This window comes from Stenella coeruleoalba (genome assembly GCF_951394435.1).
Source record: "Stenella coeruleoalba genome assembly, chromosome: X".
Classification (NCBI taxonomy): domain Eukaryota; kingdom Metazoa; phylum Chordata; class Mammalia; order Artiodactyla; family Delphinidae; genus Stenella; species Stenella coeruleoalba.
Genome location: NC_137152.1, coordinates 9,965,487 through 9,979,678, shown reverse-complemented (window position 1 = coordinate 9,979,678; position 14,192 = coordinate 9,965,487). Strand labels below are relative to the sequence as shown.

General features: G+C 41.9%; 1 protein-coding gene across 1 annotated transcript in view; it reads right to left on the bottom strand.

Moving 5' to 3' along the window:
• The window catches only part of FRMPD4 (FERM and PDZ domain containing 4), an 852,755-nt gene that overhangs the window by 44,593 nt on the left and 793,970 nt on the right, over positions 1-14,192 (bottom strand). The window contains exon 11 of the mRNA XM_079910629.1: positions 2,959-3,004. Within this exon, the coding sequence (XP_079766755.1) occupies positions 2,959-3,004 (46 nt within the window). The remainder of the gene's footprint in view (positions 1-2,958; positions 3,005-14,192) is intronic.

Below are 14,192 nucleotides of genomic sequence, written 5' to 3'. Positions count from 1 at the left end.
CACATATTTTTCTGCTTCTGTATTTCCTTCTGCACTTCCACAATTTTCCTCTAAGAAATAAAGTAAAAATGGTGGAGAGAGAGTCCTCCATAATACTTAAAATAAGAAGGCAAAAACCTGTTAAGAATTATTTCTTATCAAAGAATTTTGGGAATCCTAAGACTTTTCTCCCAAGCTCCCTTGACCTGGGCCTCACTGGAGATTGATTTCTGTGGCTGGGTCATGTTGGGGTGCCCTGGGGACACGTGGAGTACGGCAAAAAGCTGTAAACAGCGGCTCTCTGTCTTGACCAGATCTTATTATGCAGAAGAAACACAACATAAAAAAATGCTGACCAGTAAGCTGCAAAGAAGTTAAAATGCTGAATGCTATTGTCTGTAATAAAAGTAGAATTTATAGACTTTCTTTTGGTCTGGTGGGTCCTCTGTTTCTGTATGTCCATTCTGGTTGCCAAGAGAATGTTCATCAAATACATAAAACCTTTAAAAAAAGCCATTTGCTTGTAGGAAAATCCAAACACAAAAATATAAGTAAAACTTCACAGTCTCTTTTCCCATGTGCACCCCTCTCTCCATTTAATGTATCTATTTAAGTAACTTTGGGGTTTCAACTCTTATAATTCAGAGGAGGAAGAGGTCACTTTGGACTGGATCAAGAAGGGAAGACTTTAGGTGTGGGACACTGGTTCCCAAGTGGGGGTGATCTTGGTCCCCAGGGAACATTTGACAGTGTCTGGAGACATTGTGGTTGTCACCACTTGGGATAGGATGCTACCGGCATCTAGTGGTAGAGGACAGGGATGCTGCTAAACACACCTCCCAACAGAGAATTCTCCAGCCCAACAGTGCTGATGTTGAGAAACTCTGGGGTTGCATTCAGAATTTGTGCTGAGACTTGAAAGGTGAGAAGGATTTGGTGAGCTGAGGAGGTGGCGGGTGGAGTATGTGATGGGCATTTCAGGAAGGCGGGCTGGTCAAAGTTGAGAATTCATCTACGATGACCGGTTGGGAGAGTGACTCTGGGGAACAGAGGTGCAACCGTTGGCCATAAGAACAAGCAACACTCCTGAACGTTGACTTTCAATATAGCACAACAGCAGGAGTCAGCTGAACTCCTAGAAAATTCCAGGTTGTCTGTTAAGAGGAAGTTCCATGATTCACGGATAGTAATGAGTATTCATATGAATAACAAGTCATGCAGACTCAAATGGCAAAAAAAGCAAGCAAAGCAACAAGACAAAACCCTTAACTTAAATGCAAAACTCCTCTAAGTTTACTGTTTGGGGGTAACATGCGACCCCACATTGGAAAAATAACCTGGTTTGGAGTAAAATGGTTCTGATCTTGCATTACTAATAGGTTATAAAGTAGGAAGAGAGAATTCAGGAAAGACAATGCAAGCTTGTAGTTCCGCCAGGAATTTATAGTTGGTCCATCACTTGCGTATGTTAGACATTCACATTGGCTTTACCCAAATGCATTTGTTCATTGCAAAGAAATGAAGAAGTGTGCATAGATTTGAAGGAGGTGCGAGTGACAACTGGGTTAAATGAAACAATCTAAAAACAGATGAGCTGTACTTCATATGGAAAGAATCGCCAGGTCACGAGGTGGTGAAGCAGGAAGGCCCTTGGACGGGATGCCACCTGACCTTCTCCTTACACGGATGAGGAAATTGGGGTCCAGAGCAGGTGTGGGAATCGCCTTTTATACTGTTGGGAACTAGATCTCAAGTCTTGCTTCTTTTACCTCCTGCTGTCTCCTTAGATTTCAAATCCAGATGTGTGTGTGTGCGTGTGTAGCTGTGTCAAAGAGTTGGGACTAAAAGTAACATTCAATATTAAACCGTGCTTTTAACATATGTAGTAATGACCCTACATCGCATAACTTGTGGTCTTGGTTAGTTCAATTTGTGATCTTATCACAAACTTGAATACATATTTTTTTCCTGCCTAAAATGACTAGCCCATAGTGCTTAGAAGGAAAATTCCAGGACAGGGGAGATGAAGCGTTTGGTCAGAAGATGGAGGCCGGCAAACGCCAGAGCCTCTGAATTGATGTAGAAATCTCTGTGGGGAGGAAAATAAAAGCCTAAGTAGGTTGGAATCTCTGCCGCTCCAGGTGAAGGCCACACAAGATATTGACAGTAAACGTTTGGGGAAAAATCTGAAGGAATTTGCCTCGGTATTTTTTAGTTCACTGACCATGTATGAAATTCACAAGCAATGGCAAATCTATAGAAATAAATGAATAGTAAATTAGTGGCTGCTTGGGACTGAGGCTAGGAAAAGGGATTCATTGTAAATGTAAATGAGGAATCCAGTTGGGGTGATGGACGTGTTCTCAAACTGGATGGTGGTGATGGCTGCGTACCTCAGTAGACTTTATAAAGATCATGGAATTGTACACTTGAAATGGGTGAATTTTACGATATGTGAATTACACCATGATAAAGTTGTTTTTAAAAGAATCATGGGAACTGAAAGCAGTACGGTTTTAATCACTCCCCACCTTCCTGACAAGGCCGCTGAAACGTCCAATGTCTCCACCAAATTATTTAAATGGGGGTAAGAGAAACAACCATGCTTCAACTTCCTACAATTACATATTCCCTTTAGACTTGTGATGCTTAAGCTGGAAACTTAAGAATCACAAGGAAATTCTTGAGTTTTGTGTCATTTCTAGATGTGAGAGGCACATGGGACTGAAAAGTTGATTTTCAAGTTATTTAGGAAATGCACCACTTTCTTTTCTGTCCAATGAAGGATCTGCTGTCATGGAGTACGAAATACAAATAACCAAGATTTTGGAACTGGTCCTGTGAATGCATGTTATTTCTCTCTGCTGTTAGTCACTGGAGTGGAGTGGGAGGGGGAGACTGGAAGTGCGAGATGGTGTGTGAAAGTCTATTGTAACCCATATCTTTTTATAGATGCACTTTTACTCACAGGACACTTACAGGGTAAGGCTGAATGACAGCGAGGAGTATCGATTCTTTGCAGCTTCTGTAAGAGAGAAAACAAAATATTTATGATATGCGCAGAGCCTGGACTCTATCGGTGACGGTGCTCTTTTAAAACAAAATGTGTGATGTTGGCGAATGTTCCCTGGGCTCCCAGGGCAGAGAATCAAAGGGCTCACAAGTGGGCTTTCAGACCACAGAGAAAACTGGAATCAAATGTTCAGCCAGTGGAAAGCTTCCTATTCGGTTTATATTGGGTGATATTATCTGCGACACCGAACAGCAGAGCCCTAAAATAAAACTCGCTGAGGGAAGATTGGATTTTAAAAGCATCAACTCAGTCTCTCAAAATGGATTCTCCCCTTCCGATTTTCCTTTAGCCGCTTAAAATGTCTGTGTAATTTTCTGGAAGGGGATAGAGTTTTAAAAATTCTATCAATTCATTGAATGTCAGTATCTTCTTAGCATCATGAAAGAAAAATGTCACTGTAGGCTTCTTATGTAAAAACAGTATCCCAGTACACGTGACTTCCCATACCATGCGGCTTTCTAAGGCTGCAGTAACAATGCCTACGACCTTGGGCCGATAAACATTTCAGATGGGCGCTCACTGGGAAATATTGTTCACCATAGGGAACACTGTGTGGCCGAAAGCAGAACAATGTAATATAATGGTTTATTTAATTTCCCCCAAGTAACCCAAACCTTTCAAATAACTCAAACCCTTGGGGGAAGACCATATTATGGGTTATAATGGTTTTTCTTCCTTCCTTCCTTTGTTCCTTTTTTATCCTGAGTAGGAGAAAGGTCACTTGCCATTTTCTTGAGGTGGAGCTGACTTTTTTGACTGTAGGAGGTAATTAATTACCTGCTTTTGTGATTTCCTGCCCAAATGACTAAAGCGAAGGGGATCTGTGGCAGTGCTGTTCTCTTGGAGAAGCCACGACAAATTGCATTTCTAGCATTAAGTGCTCTACAGCCCCTTACTATAAGCCCATTGCCTGGGGAGGACGATGTGACTTGCCCCAGCGGCGGTAGCGGTGGCCCCTGACGGAAGGAGTCGGTCGGGGCAGCGACGAAGAGAAATCAATGGAGAGGAGAAAGAGGACTAGAATTCAAGAACTGGAGGAAGAATCGAATCAGAACTGATGGCGATGGTGGGGAGGGCCTGTCTGATCCCATCAATTCTTAGTTGCCAAGGGCTGGCGGAAAGCCCCAATAATCGGAGTGGCAGACAGTGTTCCCGTTAGAAGGACTAATAGAGCAACAGTGTAATCAAATGAGAATTCCCAGTGGCTGGGATGAATGATCTTGCTTTGCTGGTGGCCACGGAGCCCCGTGTAGCAGTTCTGGGGAGCAATCTGGCACCCCTAGGCAAACTTCAGTGTCACGAGCACTATGACCCGGCCACTCCACTCTGGTTTATATCGCAAAGAAATTCTGCCACTAGCCTTTAAGGGAATGCGGGTGAGGATGTTCCCTGCCGTGGAATGCACGGAAGTGAAGCACTGGAGGCAAGGCGGGTGCCAGCACTAGGAGGGTGGGCACGTGAATGTACGGATGGAGTGTCGTGGAAGGATGCGGCAGGAGGAATCAGAGTGTGGCAGCCGTGGTGTGGGCCTGTTTGTCCTGCCTGGCCTGCTCTACTCAAGTCTGCCCCCAGAGCCCTCAGCAGCAGGCAATGGGCCCAGAACTCATCGTCAGGGCACAGCTGATTGGACCCGAGTGTTGGAATGAGGCCATCAAATGTCCTCTCTCCAGAATCAGAACTAAGAGACACAGACAAAGAGAGCCGGGAGCCGAGTCACATTCATGACTGAACAAGAAAGAGTAAAGGTTACAGATGCCAGGGGTCCCCTGAGCAGGCCTGGTTCCCACCATTCCTGAGGGCTGGTTGCTCACCATTTTACATCAGTAAAACAGCTAATGTAAAATATCTCAGTATGATACGTATCATCAGTTCTGGGAATGGGCTTTTACCTCTCTTTTCTCTCATCTACAAGTACTTAATTATTACTTGCCAGACAAGGAGAATTAACGCCATAATGCTTCGGGTCCCTTAGGATTCCAATCCTAGAGGGGAAAAAAGATAGAAGCTACATGTGTTCATATGTTACAGGGTGCTACGATGATGGGGCAGATTCAGCTGAGGCCTCATGCCAATCGCCCCCACATGCCAAAACAGGGTGCTGCACACTTTCAAAGGAGGTATTAAAAACCACAGTTTGGGACTCTTATTCATCTTGGGGTCTTAATCATGACGTAATTTTTAAAAATGGTAACAGGGAGAGGCCTGAGGAAGCAGCACATGCCCAAAGAGCAGAGGCTATATTTGCAAAATTATTACCCTTCCACTGAGACAGGCCTTAAGCGTGCAATTCCTGTGGATGATATCTGGAAGACACGGTAGACGTGGTGCCCTGGGGTCATTTAATAAAGGCATTGCTCAACTGAGCTTCTTCCAGGGGCAGGAGGGCCTTAGTAGAGAGATGTAGAAGCTAAGGAGTGCTGGACATAGCCAGCCGTTGGGTACCATCTGACTCAAGGGAACTGCAGTTGGAACAACTCAACAGAGAAGTCTTCCAGAAATCTACAAATGTGTCCACAAGTCAACCTACACGATCTTCCATGGACAGAGGAAACCAATGTCGGATCACCTTGGTGACAACTGAGTGAGAACGTTCCTGCTTTTTACCTCACTGTCCTGGCCTCATTTCAACGTGGAAGGAGCCAAAGCTAGGGAAAAATGTTGGGGAATGCCCCTTAACCCAGTGCAGGCTTCCCAGGCCGGATATAGGGGCAAGGGAGAAATTCTGTGGAGTTGGCGATTTTGACTATTACATGACAATCGAACATTTTAATTACAGATTACAGGTTGTTGTGATTACAAGTGTCCAAGTGACTGGAGAAATTTTCTGAACCTGCTCAATACATTTGCAGACCTGCCTGAGATTTTAATGAAGACCTGGCCCTGGAGAGCTCTTCTGAACGGGCAATGGGGGAAAAGAATAGTTGCTTTACGATTCCATCCTCTGAGACCTACTTGCTACACTTATCCCCAATTTCTCTTTACTTAAACTGACATGAATAGATCACATTATTTGAGTCCAAACGATCCTTGACTAAGACAGTCCGAGCTTAGAACCTGAAGAAGAAACAGTAAAAAGGTAAATGCAAGAATGAGGGGTATGAGGTGGTAGGATGGATGTGCCCACAAGGCTGTGGAAAAAATGCTCATTTTCCCTACAGCAATGCTCAATGGCACCGTATTTATTTATTCATTTCTGGAAAAAGAAGAAAATACTCACAGCTCCAGTGCAGTCTGTTAGGAGCAGACAAGCCCCGGGAGGTGGACTCATTATTCATCTTAGATGCTAACAAAATAAGCATAGACTGCATTAGCCTCCTACTGTTGCTGTAATAAATTACCACAACTCAGTGGCTTAAAACAGCACAGATTTGTTATCTTACAAGTCTGGTGGTCGAAAGTCTGAAACGGGCCTCTCTAGGCTAAAATCAAGGTGTCAACAGGGCTGCATTCATTCTGGAACCCTTTCCAGATTCTGAAGACTTCCTGTATTCCTTGGTTCATGGCTCCTTCCTCCATCTTCAAAACCCAGGCAAAGTAGCATCTTCAAATTTCTCCCTGACTCTCCTGCCTTCCTCTTTCACCTATATGGGCCCTTGTGATTACACTGAGTCCACCTGGACAATCCAGGAAAATTGCTCCATCCTTAACTGAATCACACCTGCAAAGTTACAGGCTCTGGGGATTAGGATGTGGACGTCTTTAGGGGATCATTACTCTGTCCCATCACAGAAGCTAGCTTCTTTAGTTATCTAGTGCTGCGTAACAAATTACCATAAACTTAGCAGCTTAAAACAACACACATTTCTTATCCCACACTTTCTGTGAAGCAGACAGATGAGTATGATTTAACTTGGTCATCTTTTTCAAGTTCTCTGATGAGACCACAATCAAGTGTTGCCCAGGGCTGAGGTCTCATCTGAAAGCTCAGCTGGGAAGGATCCATTTCCTGTGGTTTTTGGCAGGATTAAATTCCTTTTGGGATTGCTGGACCAAGAGCCTCAGTTCCTTGCTGGCAGGTGGCTAGAGGTCATCCTCAGTTCCTTGCCACATGTGCCTCCTCAACATGGCAACTTGCTTCAAAAAACGATCAAAGGAGAGGGACTCCTTTGGCAAGATGGAAGGTATGATCTTAGGTAACACAATCATAATCATGGAAGTGATATTCCATCACCTTTGCCATATTCTGTTGGTTAGAAGCAAGTCACAGGTCCCACCCATATTAAAAGAGAAGGAAATACACAAAGTTATGAACAGCAGGAGGCAGGGACCATCCATGGGGCCATCTTAGATTCTGTCTGCCACACCAACAAAGAAAGATTCACAGCCAATTAACCTACAAGTATCTCAAAAGTAGTGTCCACCCATGACTTCACCTTACACAGAACTTTTTTCTGTCAAGAATGTCAGGAAGAAGTATTGAACAGTACACCTTGTTAATTTGAAAGTGGGAACCATTTTTCAAAATACGTCTATTATATTTACAGCATTTAAATTCTTTGTGTCTATAGTAATTCCCTGTAACTTGCCTGAAACATAACCTATATTGATTTTAATTTTACCACTTAAGGAGTAAATGAAGTTATCTGAAGTGAAATAATACATTCCAATATGTTATTTAACATTAGGACTGGGGATATGCTTTTCTTCCGTTTTCTCTCGCCTATAATTATTTAATTATAACCTGCCAGACGAGAACAATTAACTCCATAATGTTTTGGATTCCTTAGAATTCCTAACCCTAAGATCCTAGGAGGAAAAAAAGAAGACCTAAGCCATTTACAAACAGCCTCAGCAGGAAGATTAGACTTCAGAACGGAACATGGCACATTCAAGTCATCAGATAACTTCTTTTTATGAAGGCTGAAAACAGCTAGGGACTTGAAAAAAAATCCAGTTGGAAGCACATTTAGAGAAGTATTATTTCATAATAAATGCCAAGTGAATTTTCTACTTCTAAAGAGTAATTTCAAATTAGAGTGCCAATATTTTTTAAATGGTTGAATTTGAGAAAAACATCATTTTAATCCCTGTATCACAGTGCTGACCTGCAGAGGAAGATACAGTCTAACCTACACTAAACCACTCCTATCAAATTTGCCTTTAATTCCTCTCTCTTCATTCATTTAACAAAAGTCTTTTATTTTTTGATGGTAAGTCCCCTGAAACATGTTTGGGACACCCAGCATCAGGGCTCGCGGGGCATTCTTCGCCACCACATCCCATTTTAAAATTTCATTGGATGGGATTCTGTTGTAGCAAATGAATAACCTCAGATTCTAACGAGGCTTTCAGTATTAAAATCCCTTTCAACAGTGAAGCTAAAGTTGGTGTTTGCTTTCTTTTAGAGCAGGATAGCTTGGCACCTTTCTTAAACTGATTTTCCCACTTCATATTTACATGATCGTTTTTTTAAAAAATAAATTTATTTATTTTTAGCTGCATTGGGTCTTCGTTGCTGCGTGTGGGCTTTCTCTAGTTGCGGCTAGTGGGGGCTACTCCTTGTTGCGGTGCGCGGGCTTCTCATTGCGGTGGCTTCTCTTGTTGAGGAGCACGGGCTTCAGTAGTTGTGGCACACAGGCTCAGTATTTGTGGCACGCGGGCTCTAGAGCGCAGGCTCAGTACTTGTGGCACACAGGCCTAGCTGCTCCGCAGCACGTGGGATCTTCCCGGATGAGGGCTCGAATCCATGTCTCCTGCATTGGCAGGCAGATTCTTAACCACTGCGCCATCAGGGGAGCCCTTTACATGATCTTAATATTGCAATACATAATCACATTGGCATGCGCTATTGTATACGTCCCTTCTAGACCGACTAAACAGATTCCCCTGACTAACTCAGAGATCAATATGAATTTACGTTGTGAAGAGCAATGAGATCTCCTTAGAGACTGGGAAAACAGAACAAAATGAAGCATAAACAAAAAAACACTAAAATAAAAAGAATATATTTTATGTCAAAATTCAAGAGTCTTGCTTTAAAAAAAGTCCAAACAAGTTAACGAAACGATTTTAAACTTCACAAGTAGAAGGAATCAATTCATGAAGGCTGAAAGGTTAGGCTTTTAAAAGGCAAAATAAAGAGGTAATTTAGGGCGATATATGAAAGAATTTTGTGAACTGTAAAATGACATCCTAACATAACTCGAAAGACTGATGTGTGGTATTTTTATTTGGAAAGAAAGGTGGTAAGGCACAGTGAAAGGGTGTTTGAACTCCCACTTCTAAGGCAAATGCGTGCACACATAAGGGTCTTTCTTCTACCTGAACTTCAGAGTTCTTCAAAGAGATTAGAAGAATATTCTTTTCTGAAAGCTAGTGCATTTCAGCCCTTAAACTCTCTGCTGGTGGACAGCCACTGTTTATGTAAATAAGAACAGATTAACAGCATTTATCCAATGACTCTTTGCTCAGAAGAACCTTTCTTCAATCGTAAGGTATTATGAAGCCATTGGGACGCCTTCTATTTTCTCTTCCTACCTGAACCTGGAGATGTGAAAAGAACACAGAGATTTCTGGTGCCTAGCCATAATATAAAGTCAGCCTAGCCAATTGCTGGCAAAGCTGGAGGGAAGAATGTTGCCCCTCCTTTTTAGAAAAGTCACCACAGGACTACTTGAAATGGAGGTTTAATACAGTTGACCTTTCCACTGTTCTAAACAGAGACTGCAATTATCCACCGTACCGATTCCTAACAGGTACTGAAGCCATTAGCCGGAGAGAATGGAAACAGCTAACAAACAATCAAGCATGCAAACAAGGCCAACACATTAAGGCTAAGTGTGATCTGCCATGGACTTTATGAAACATTAGCACTCTCCCTTGCTTTGAGAGTGCTGAACCTTGCTTTGCTTCCATAACTGCAAAGAAGAGGAACAGGGTTATTTGTCATTTTTCACTTAGGTTCAAGGGATGCTGAGAAAGAAAATGGGCATAACGAAGCCACCATAGTCATCAGGGCAAAAGACAGAGGAGGTGAATCAAAGAATTCACTTGTCCAGGAGCACTGGCTTGCCTTCTACCTATTGGACAGACAAGGTCTCTTCCACTACCATTTTCCCCTTGATTGAGGGGTGATACTGCTGATGCAATTATATGCTGCCTGTAAGAGATGAACTTCAGCTTGAAGGACACACATAGGCTCAAAGTAAAGGAAGGGAAAATGATATTCCATGCAAATAGAAACCAAAAGAGAGCAGGGTAGGTATACTCATACCAGACAAAACAGACTTTAAGGCCAAAATGGTAACAAGAAACAAAGAAGGTTACTATAATGATAAAAGGGTCAATTCATTAAGAAGATATAATAATCATAAATATATATATGCACCTAATATCAGAGCACCTAAATATGTTAAGCAAATACTAACAGATCTGAAGTGAGACAAGTTTGGTAGCCAAACAGAAAATGATGAGAATTTAAGGAAAGGAGAATTTATGACTTACTAAGTAATACGTTAAAGAGTTCACCCTGAACAACTGTATGATCATGTGGTTCATCTTTTCCCATCTGTGATACACAGGCTCCAAAGATGGTCCTCAATGAATTATACCTGTGGTACTCACGTCTTTGTGTAGTCTTCTCCTGCTGAATCTGGACTAGTTCTGTGACTTACTTTTGACAAACAGAATATTGTAGAAGTGACACTGCATGACTTCCAGGCCTTGGTTGGAAGAAATCTAGAAGCCTTGCAGTGCCCACATGGGTATCTTGGAACATTCACTCTGCAAGAAGCCAGCTGCCATTTAAGTCCAACAACCCTGTGACCACCATGTTGTGAGGAAGCTGGCCCTGTGGAGAAGCAGCATGGGGAGAGGGAGACTCGCCTGGCCAGCTGCAGTGGGGTCAGCTGTCTAAGTCCTGGTGACAACACACGCGTGAAAAAGCCACCTTGGATATCCAGTCCAAATAAGCCTTTATGCGGCTCCAGCTCCAGCTGTCATTGAACTGCAGCCACATGAGCGAAAGCAGTGAGAACCATGTGAATGAGTCCAGTCAACCCACAGCATCGTGAGATAAGAAACTATTTTGTTAAGCCATGACATTGGTTGGGTGGCAGTAGAAAACTGGAACATCCTCTGTCCGTAAAGAGTCTGAAAATTATGTTTTTTAAAAACAGGCAATCAAAGGAGTCAAATGGTTTTGAAATTGAACATGTCTCCCTTAACGAGGAAGGGAAAGTATCCAACCTTATGATTCCCCAGGATACTGGAATGGATACCCACACTTAAAAAAAATACCTGTCATACAGACATGTGGAAGTGTGGGAAAGGACGCTCTAACTGCCAGAGGTGGGGCTAGCACAGTTGTAACATTAATTATGGGCTTTTGGAGATTGGGGTGGCGGGGAAAAGAACTGCAAACTTAAGGGAGAGGAAAAGACCTAAAGACCTGCTCAGAGTCTTGGACCAAAAATGCTTCACTACAAAGAAGAATTTTAAGAGCACAATTGGCGGTGCCTTGTGGGGTATGTATTTGAACTTTGTAGAGGAAGGATTAAAGCACACTGTAATTTTAGGTGTAGAATTAAATAGCTTACATACAATCAATGACTTGAATATAAACCTAGGGAGAGACCAAAATTCTTTGAAAAGTCTAATGCACATTTTACTGAATGCATTTAAGGCTTAGGCTGTGGTTTTCTTTGTGAAGAATATTAAGCTATTCGGTTAAAATCCATATAAATGATGCAGTGATTATCAAAATTAACATTTTAATGAAAGTGTCTCATTTCAAGCCCTTTATTTTATTGTATTTTTTAAACCTTTGTAGTAAAATTTCAGGTTAGGCACTCTGATTTAGAAACTGCTACTAAGAGAGTTTTATTGGCATATAATATTTGGTTTTGGTTTGACCTAAATTTTTTGTCCATTTAATTCATTTTTTGCTGAATGAATATTGCCTTTGGCCTTTGAATTACTTACTCTTTAACTAATGGATGAAACTGGTACTTATATTTAAGATTCATAAAGGGCAGCAGGAACTCTTGAGATAAAAACTCAATTATTTTATACACCTGTGTGACACTAAACAGCTCTTGCCTCATACATTCCTTCAGTAAGTATTTATTGAGTATCTAGCAGGTGAAAGGCATTTGGGATACAGCAGTGATTTTCAATGGGGAATGATTTTGCCCCTAGGGGATATTTAGCAATGTCTGGAGACATTTTTGTCACAATTGGAGGGTGGCTGTTACTGGCATCTAGTGGGTAGAGGGCAGGGATGCTGCTAAATACCCTACAACGCACAGGACAGACCCCCAAAACATGGTCTGCGCAAATGTCAGTAATGCTGAGACTGAGAAACCCTGGGCTACGTAAGACGTAATACCCCCTGCCCCCAAGGATAACCACTATCCTGGCTTCTAACACCATAGGATAGCTTGATCCCCATTGGGAACTTATATTAATATAATCACATAGCGTAAACTATTTATTTTCCTTTCTTCTTCTACTCAGCGTTGTGTCTGAGATACATCCAAGTCGTCATGTGCCACTGTGTGAATGCACCACAATCTCCTTATCCATTTTCCCACTGATGGACATTTGGGTGATTTTCAGTTGGAGGCTGTGAAGAATTGCACTGCCATTAACATCAGTCTTGTATGTGTCTTTTGGTGGATATACGTATGCATTACTGTTTGGCATATTCCTAGGAGTGGACCTGCCGGGTCATAGGGTATGCATGTGTTCAGGCCAACACCCTGTTTTATGTGGCTACATCATTCCCTCCAGATCTCGTGATATCTGTATCTCTTTAATTCTATTGGTTCTAATAGTCTTCCTTTACCTTCTTCTTTCACTCTTTCTCAGCGTCTGACTGAGCTCCTTCTATTCTGCCGGCTATTGGAACAAGCTGCAATCCATGAATACATGCTGTCATCTACACACATACTCTTGAGGGCATGTGGAGAAAGTGCCAGTATGACTGAAAGCCATCACTTTGAATAAGCGATCAATTTATGTCTCACAAAGGAGGGTTTGGAGAAGAATGTCTTAAAGTTACTTAAGAAGTAGTTAAAGCTTTGTCAGCTGAGTGAGGGGTGCAAGAAGGCACAAGCATGCAACCTGCAACAGGCCCAGGCTAAATAGTACAAACTCTACTAAAAGTATTGGGAGTCCCAAAGTCCTGATGAGAGGTTGGTAACAGCTCACCATGACGTCTTTGGAAAGGACAGGGTTAATCTACATCCTCTCATTCATTTCTGGCTGCTTGACTTGCTTCCAGTATGAAAGCATTCTTCCCATCCTATTTCTGCCTGTCTATATCTTCAGGGATGTGTTATTTGAAGAGTCCAATACCAAAATTTCCAAAAGCATTCTAGTTGGCTCAGAACATCTGAAGAACTCTCTAAACCAATGGCTATTTACATTTAAATTCACTAAATAAAATTAAATTAAATTAAAATCCAATTCTTCTGTTACACGAGCCACATTTTAAGTGCTCAGTCGCCCCAATTACAGGCTATCATATTCCATCACTGCAGAATTATCTGTTGGACAATGCTCTTCTAGGTGCTTATCTAGAGATATTTCCCCAAGGACTACCAAGATGATCCTCCTCCAAAATTTTAGCATGCTGCCTACCTTATTCTAAAGGAAGGGGGCAGTTTGGCCAGCTGGATCCGATTGTTGGAAGGCAAACAGACAGAAATGGTGTCCAGGGATAAGAAATTACGTTGTACAAACCTTGCAGCAGCCCAGTCTCTTGAAAACAATTTTTTCTAGTTTATCCCTCAAATTAAGAAATACTATATTTTTCTAAAATAATATGGTTTCTAAAGATTGTAAGTAATACTGTCTCAGTATTTCCCCAAATGTATTCACTGTGCCCAAGTGCATAGAAAACTGGCAAAAACTTTGAATAACACCAACAATCATAAAATAAGAACTAAATTAAGAGCTAATATGTCCTAAATGATTACCACACGCCAAACATTGTACTACTTATGTTACTTGTGTTCCCTAATTCAAGCTTCCCAATAACCCAGTAAAGAAGGTGTTGTCATGTCCATTTTAGAGATGAGAAAACTGAGGTTCAGAAAGATCACTTAAAAGGTCCCAGTTCACACACTCAGTAACTCGCAGAACCAGAACACAGATTCTAAATCCAATGTCCTTAATTGTTAAGTTGTTCTGTGGA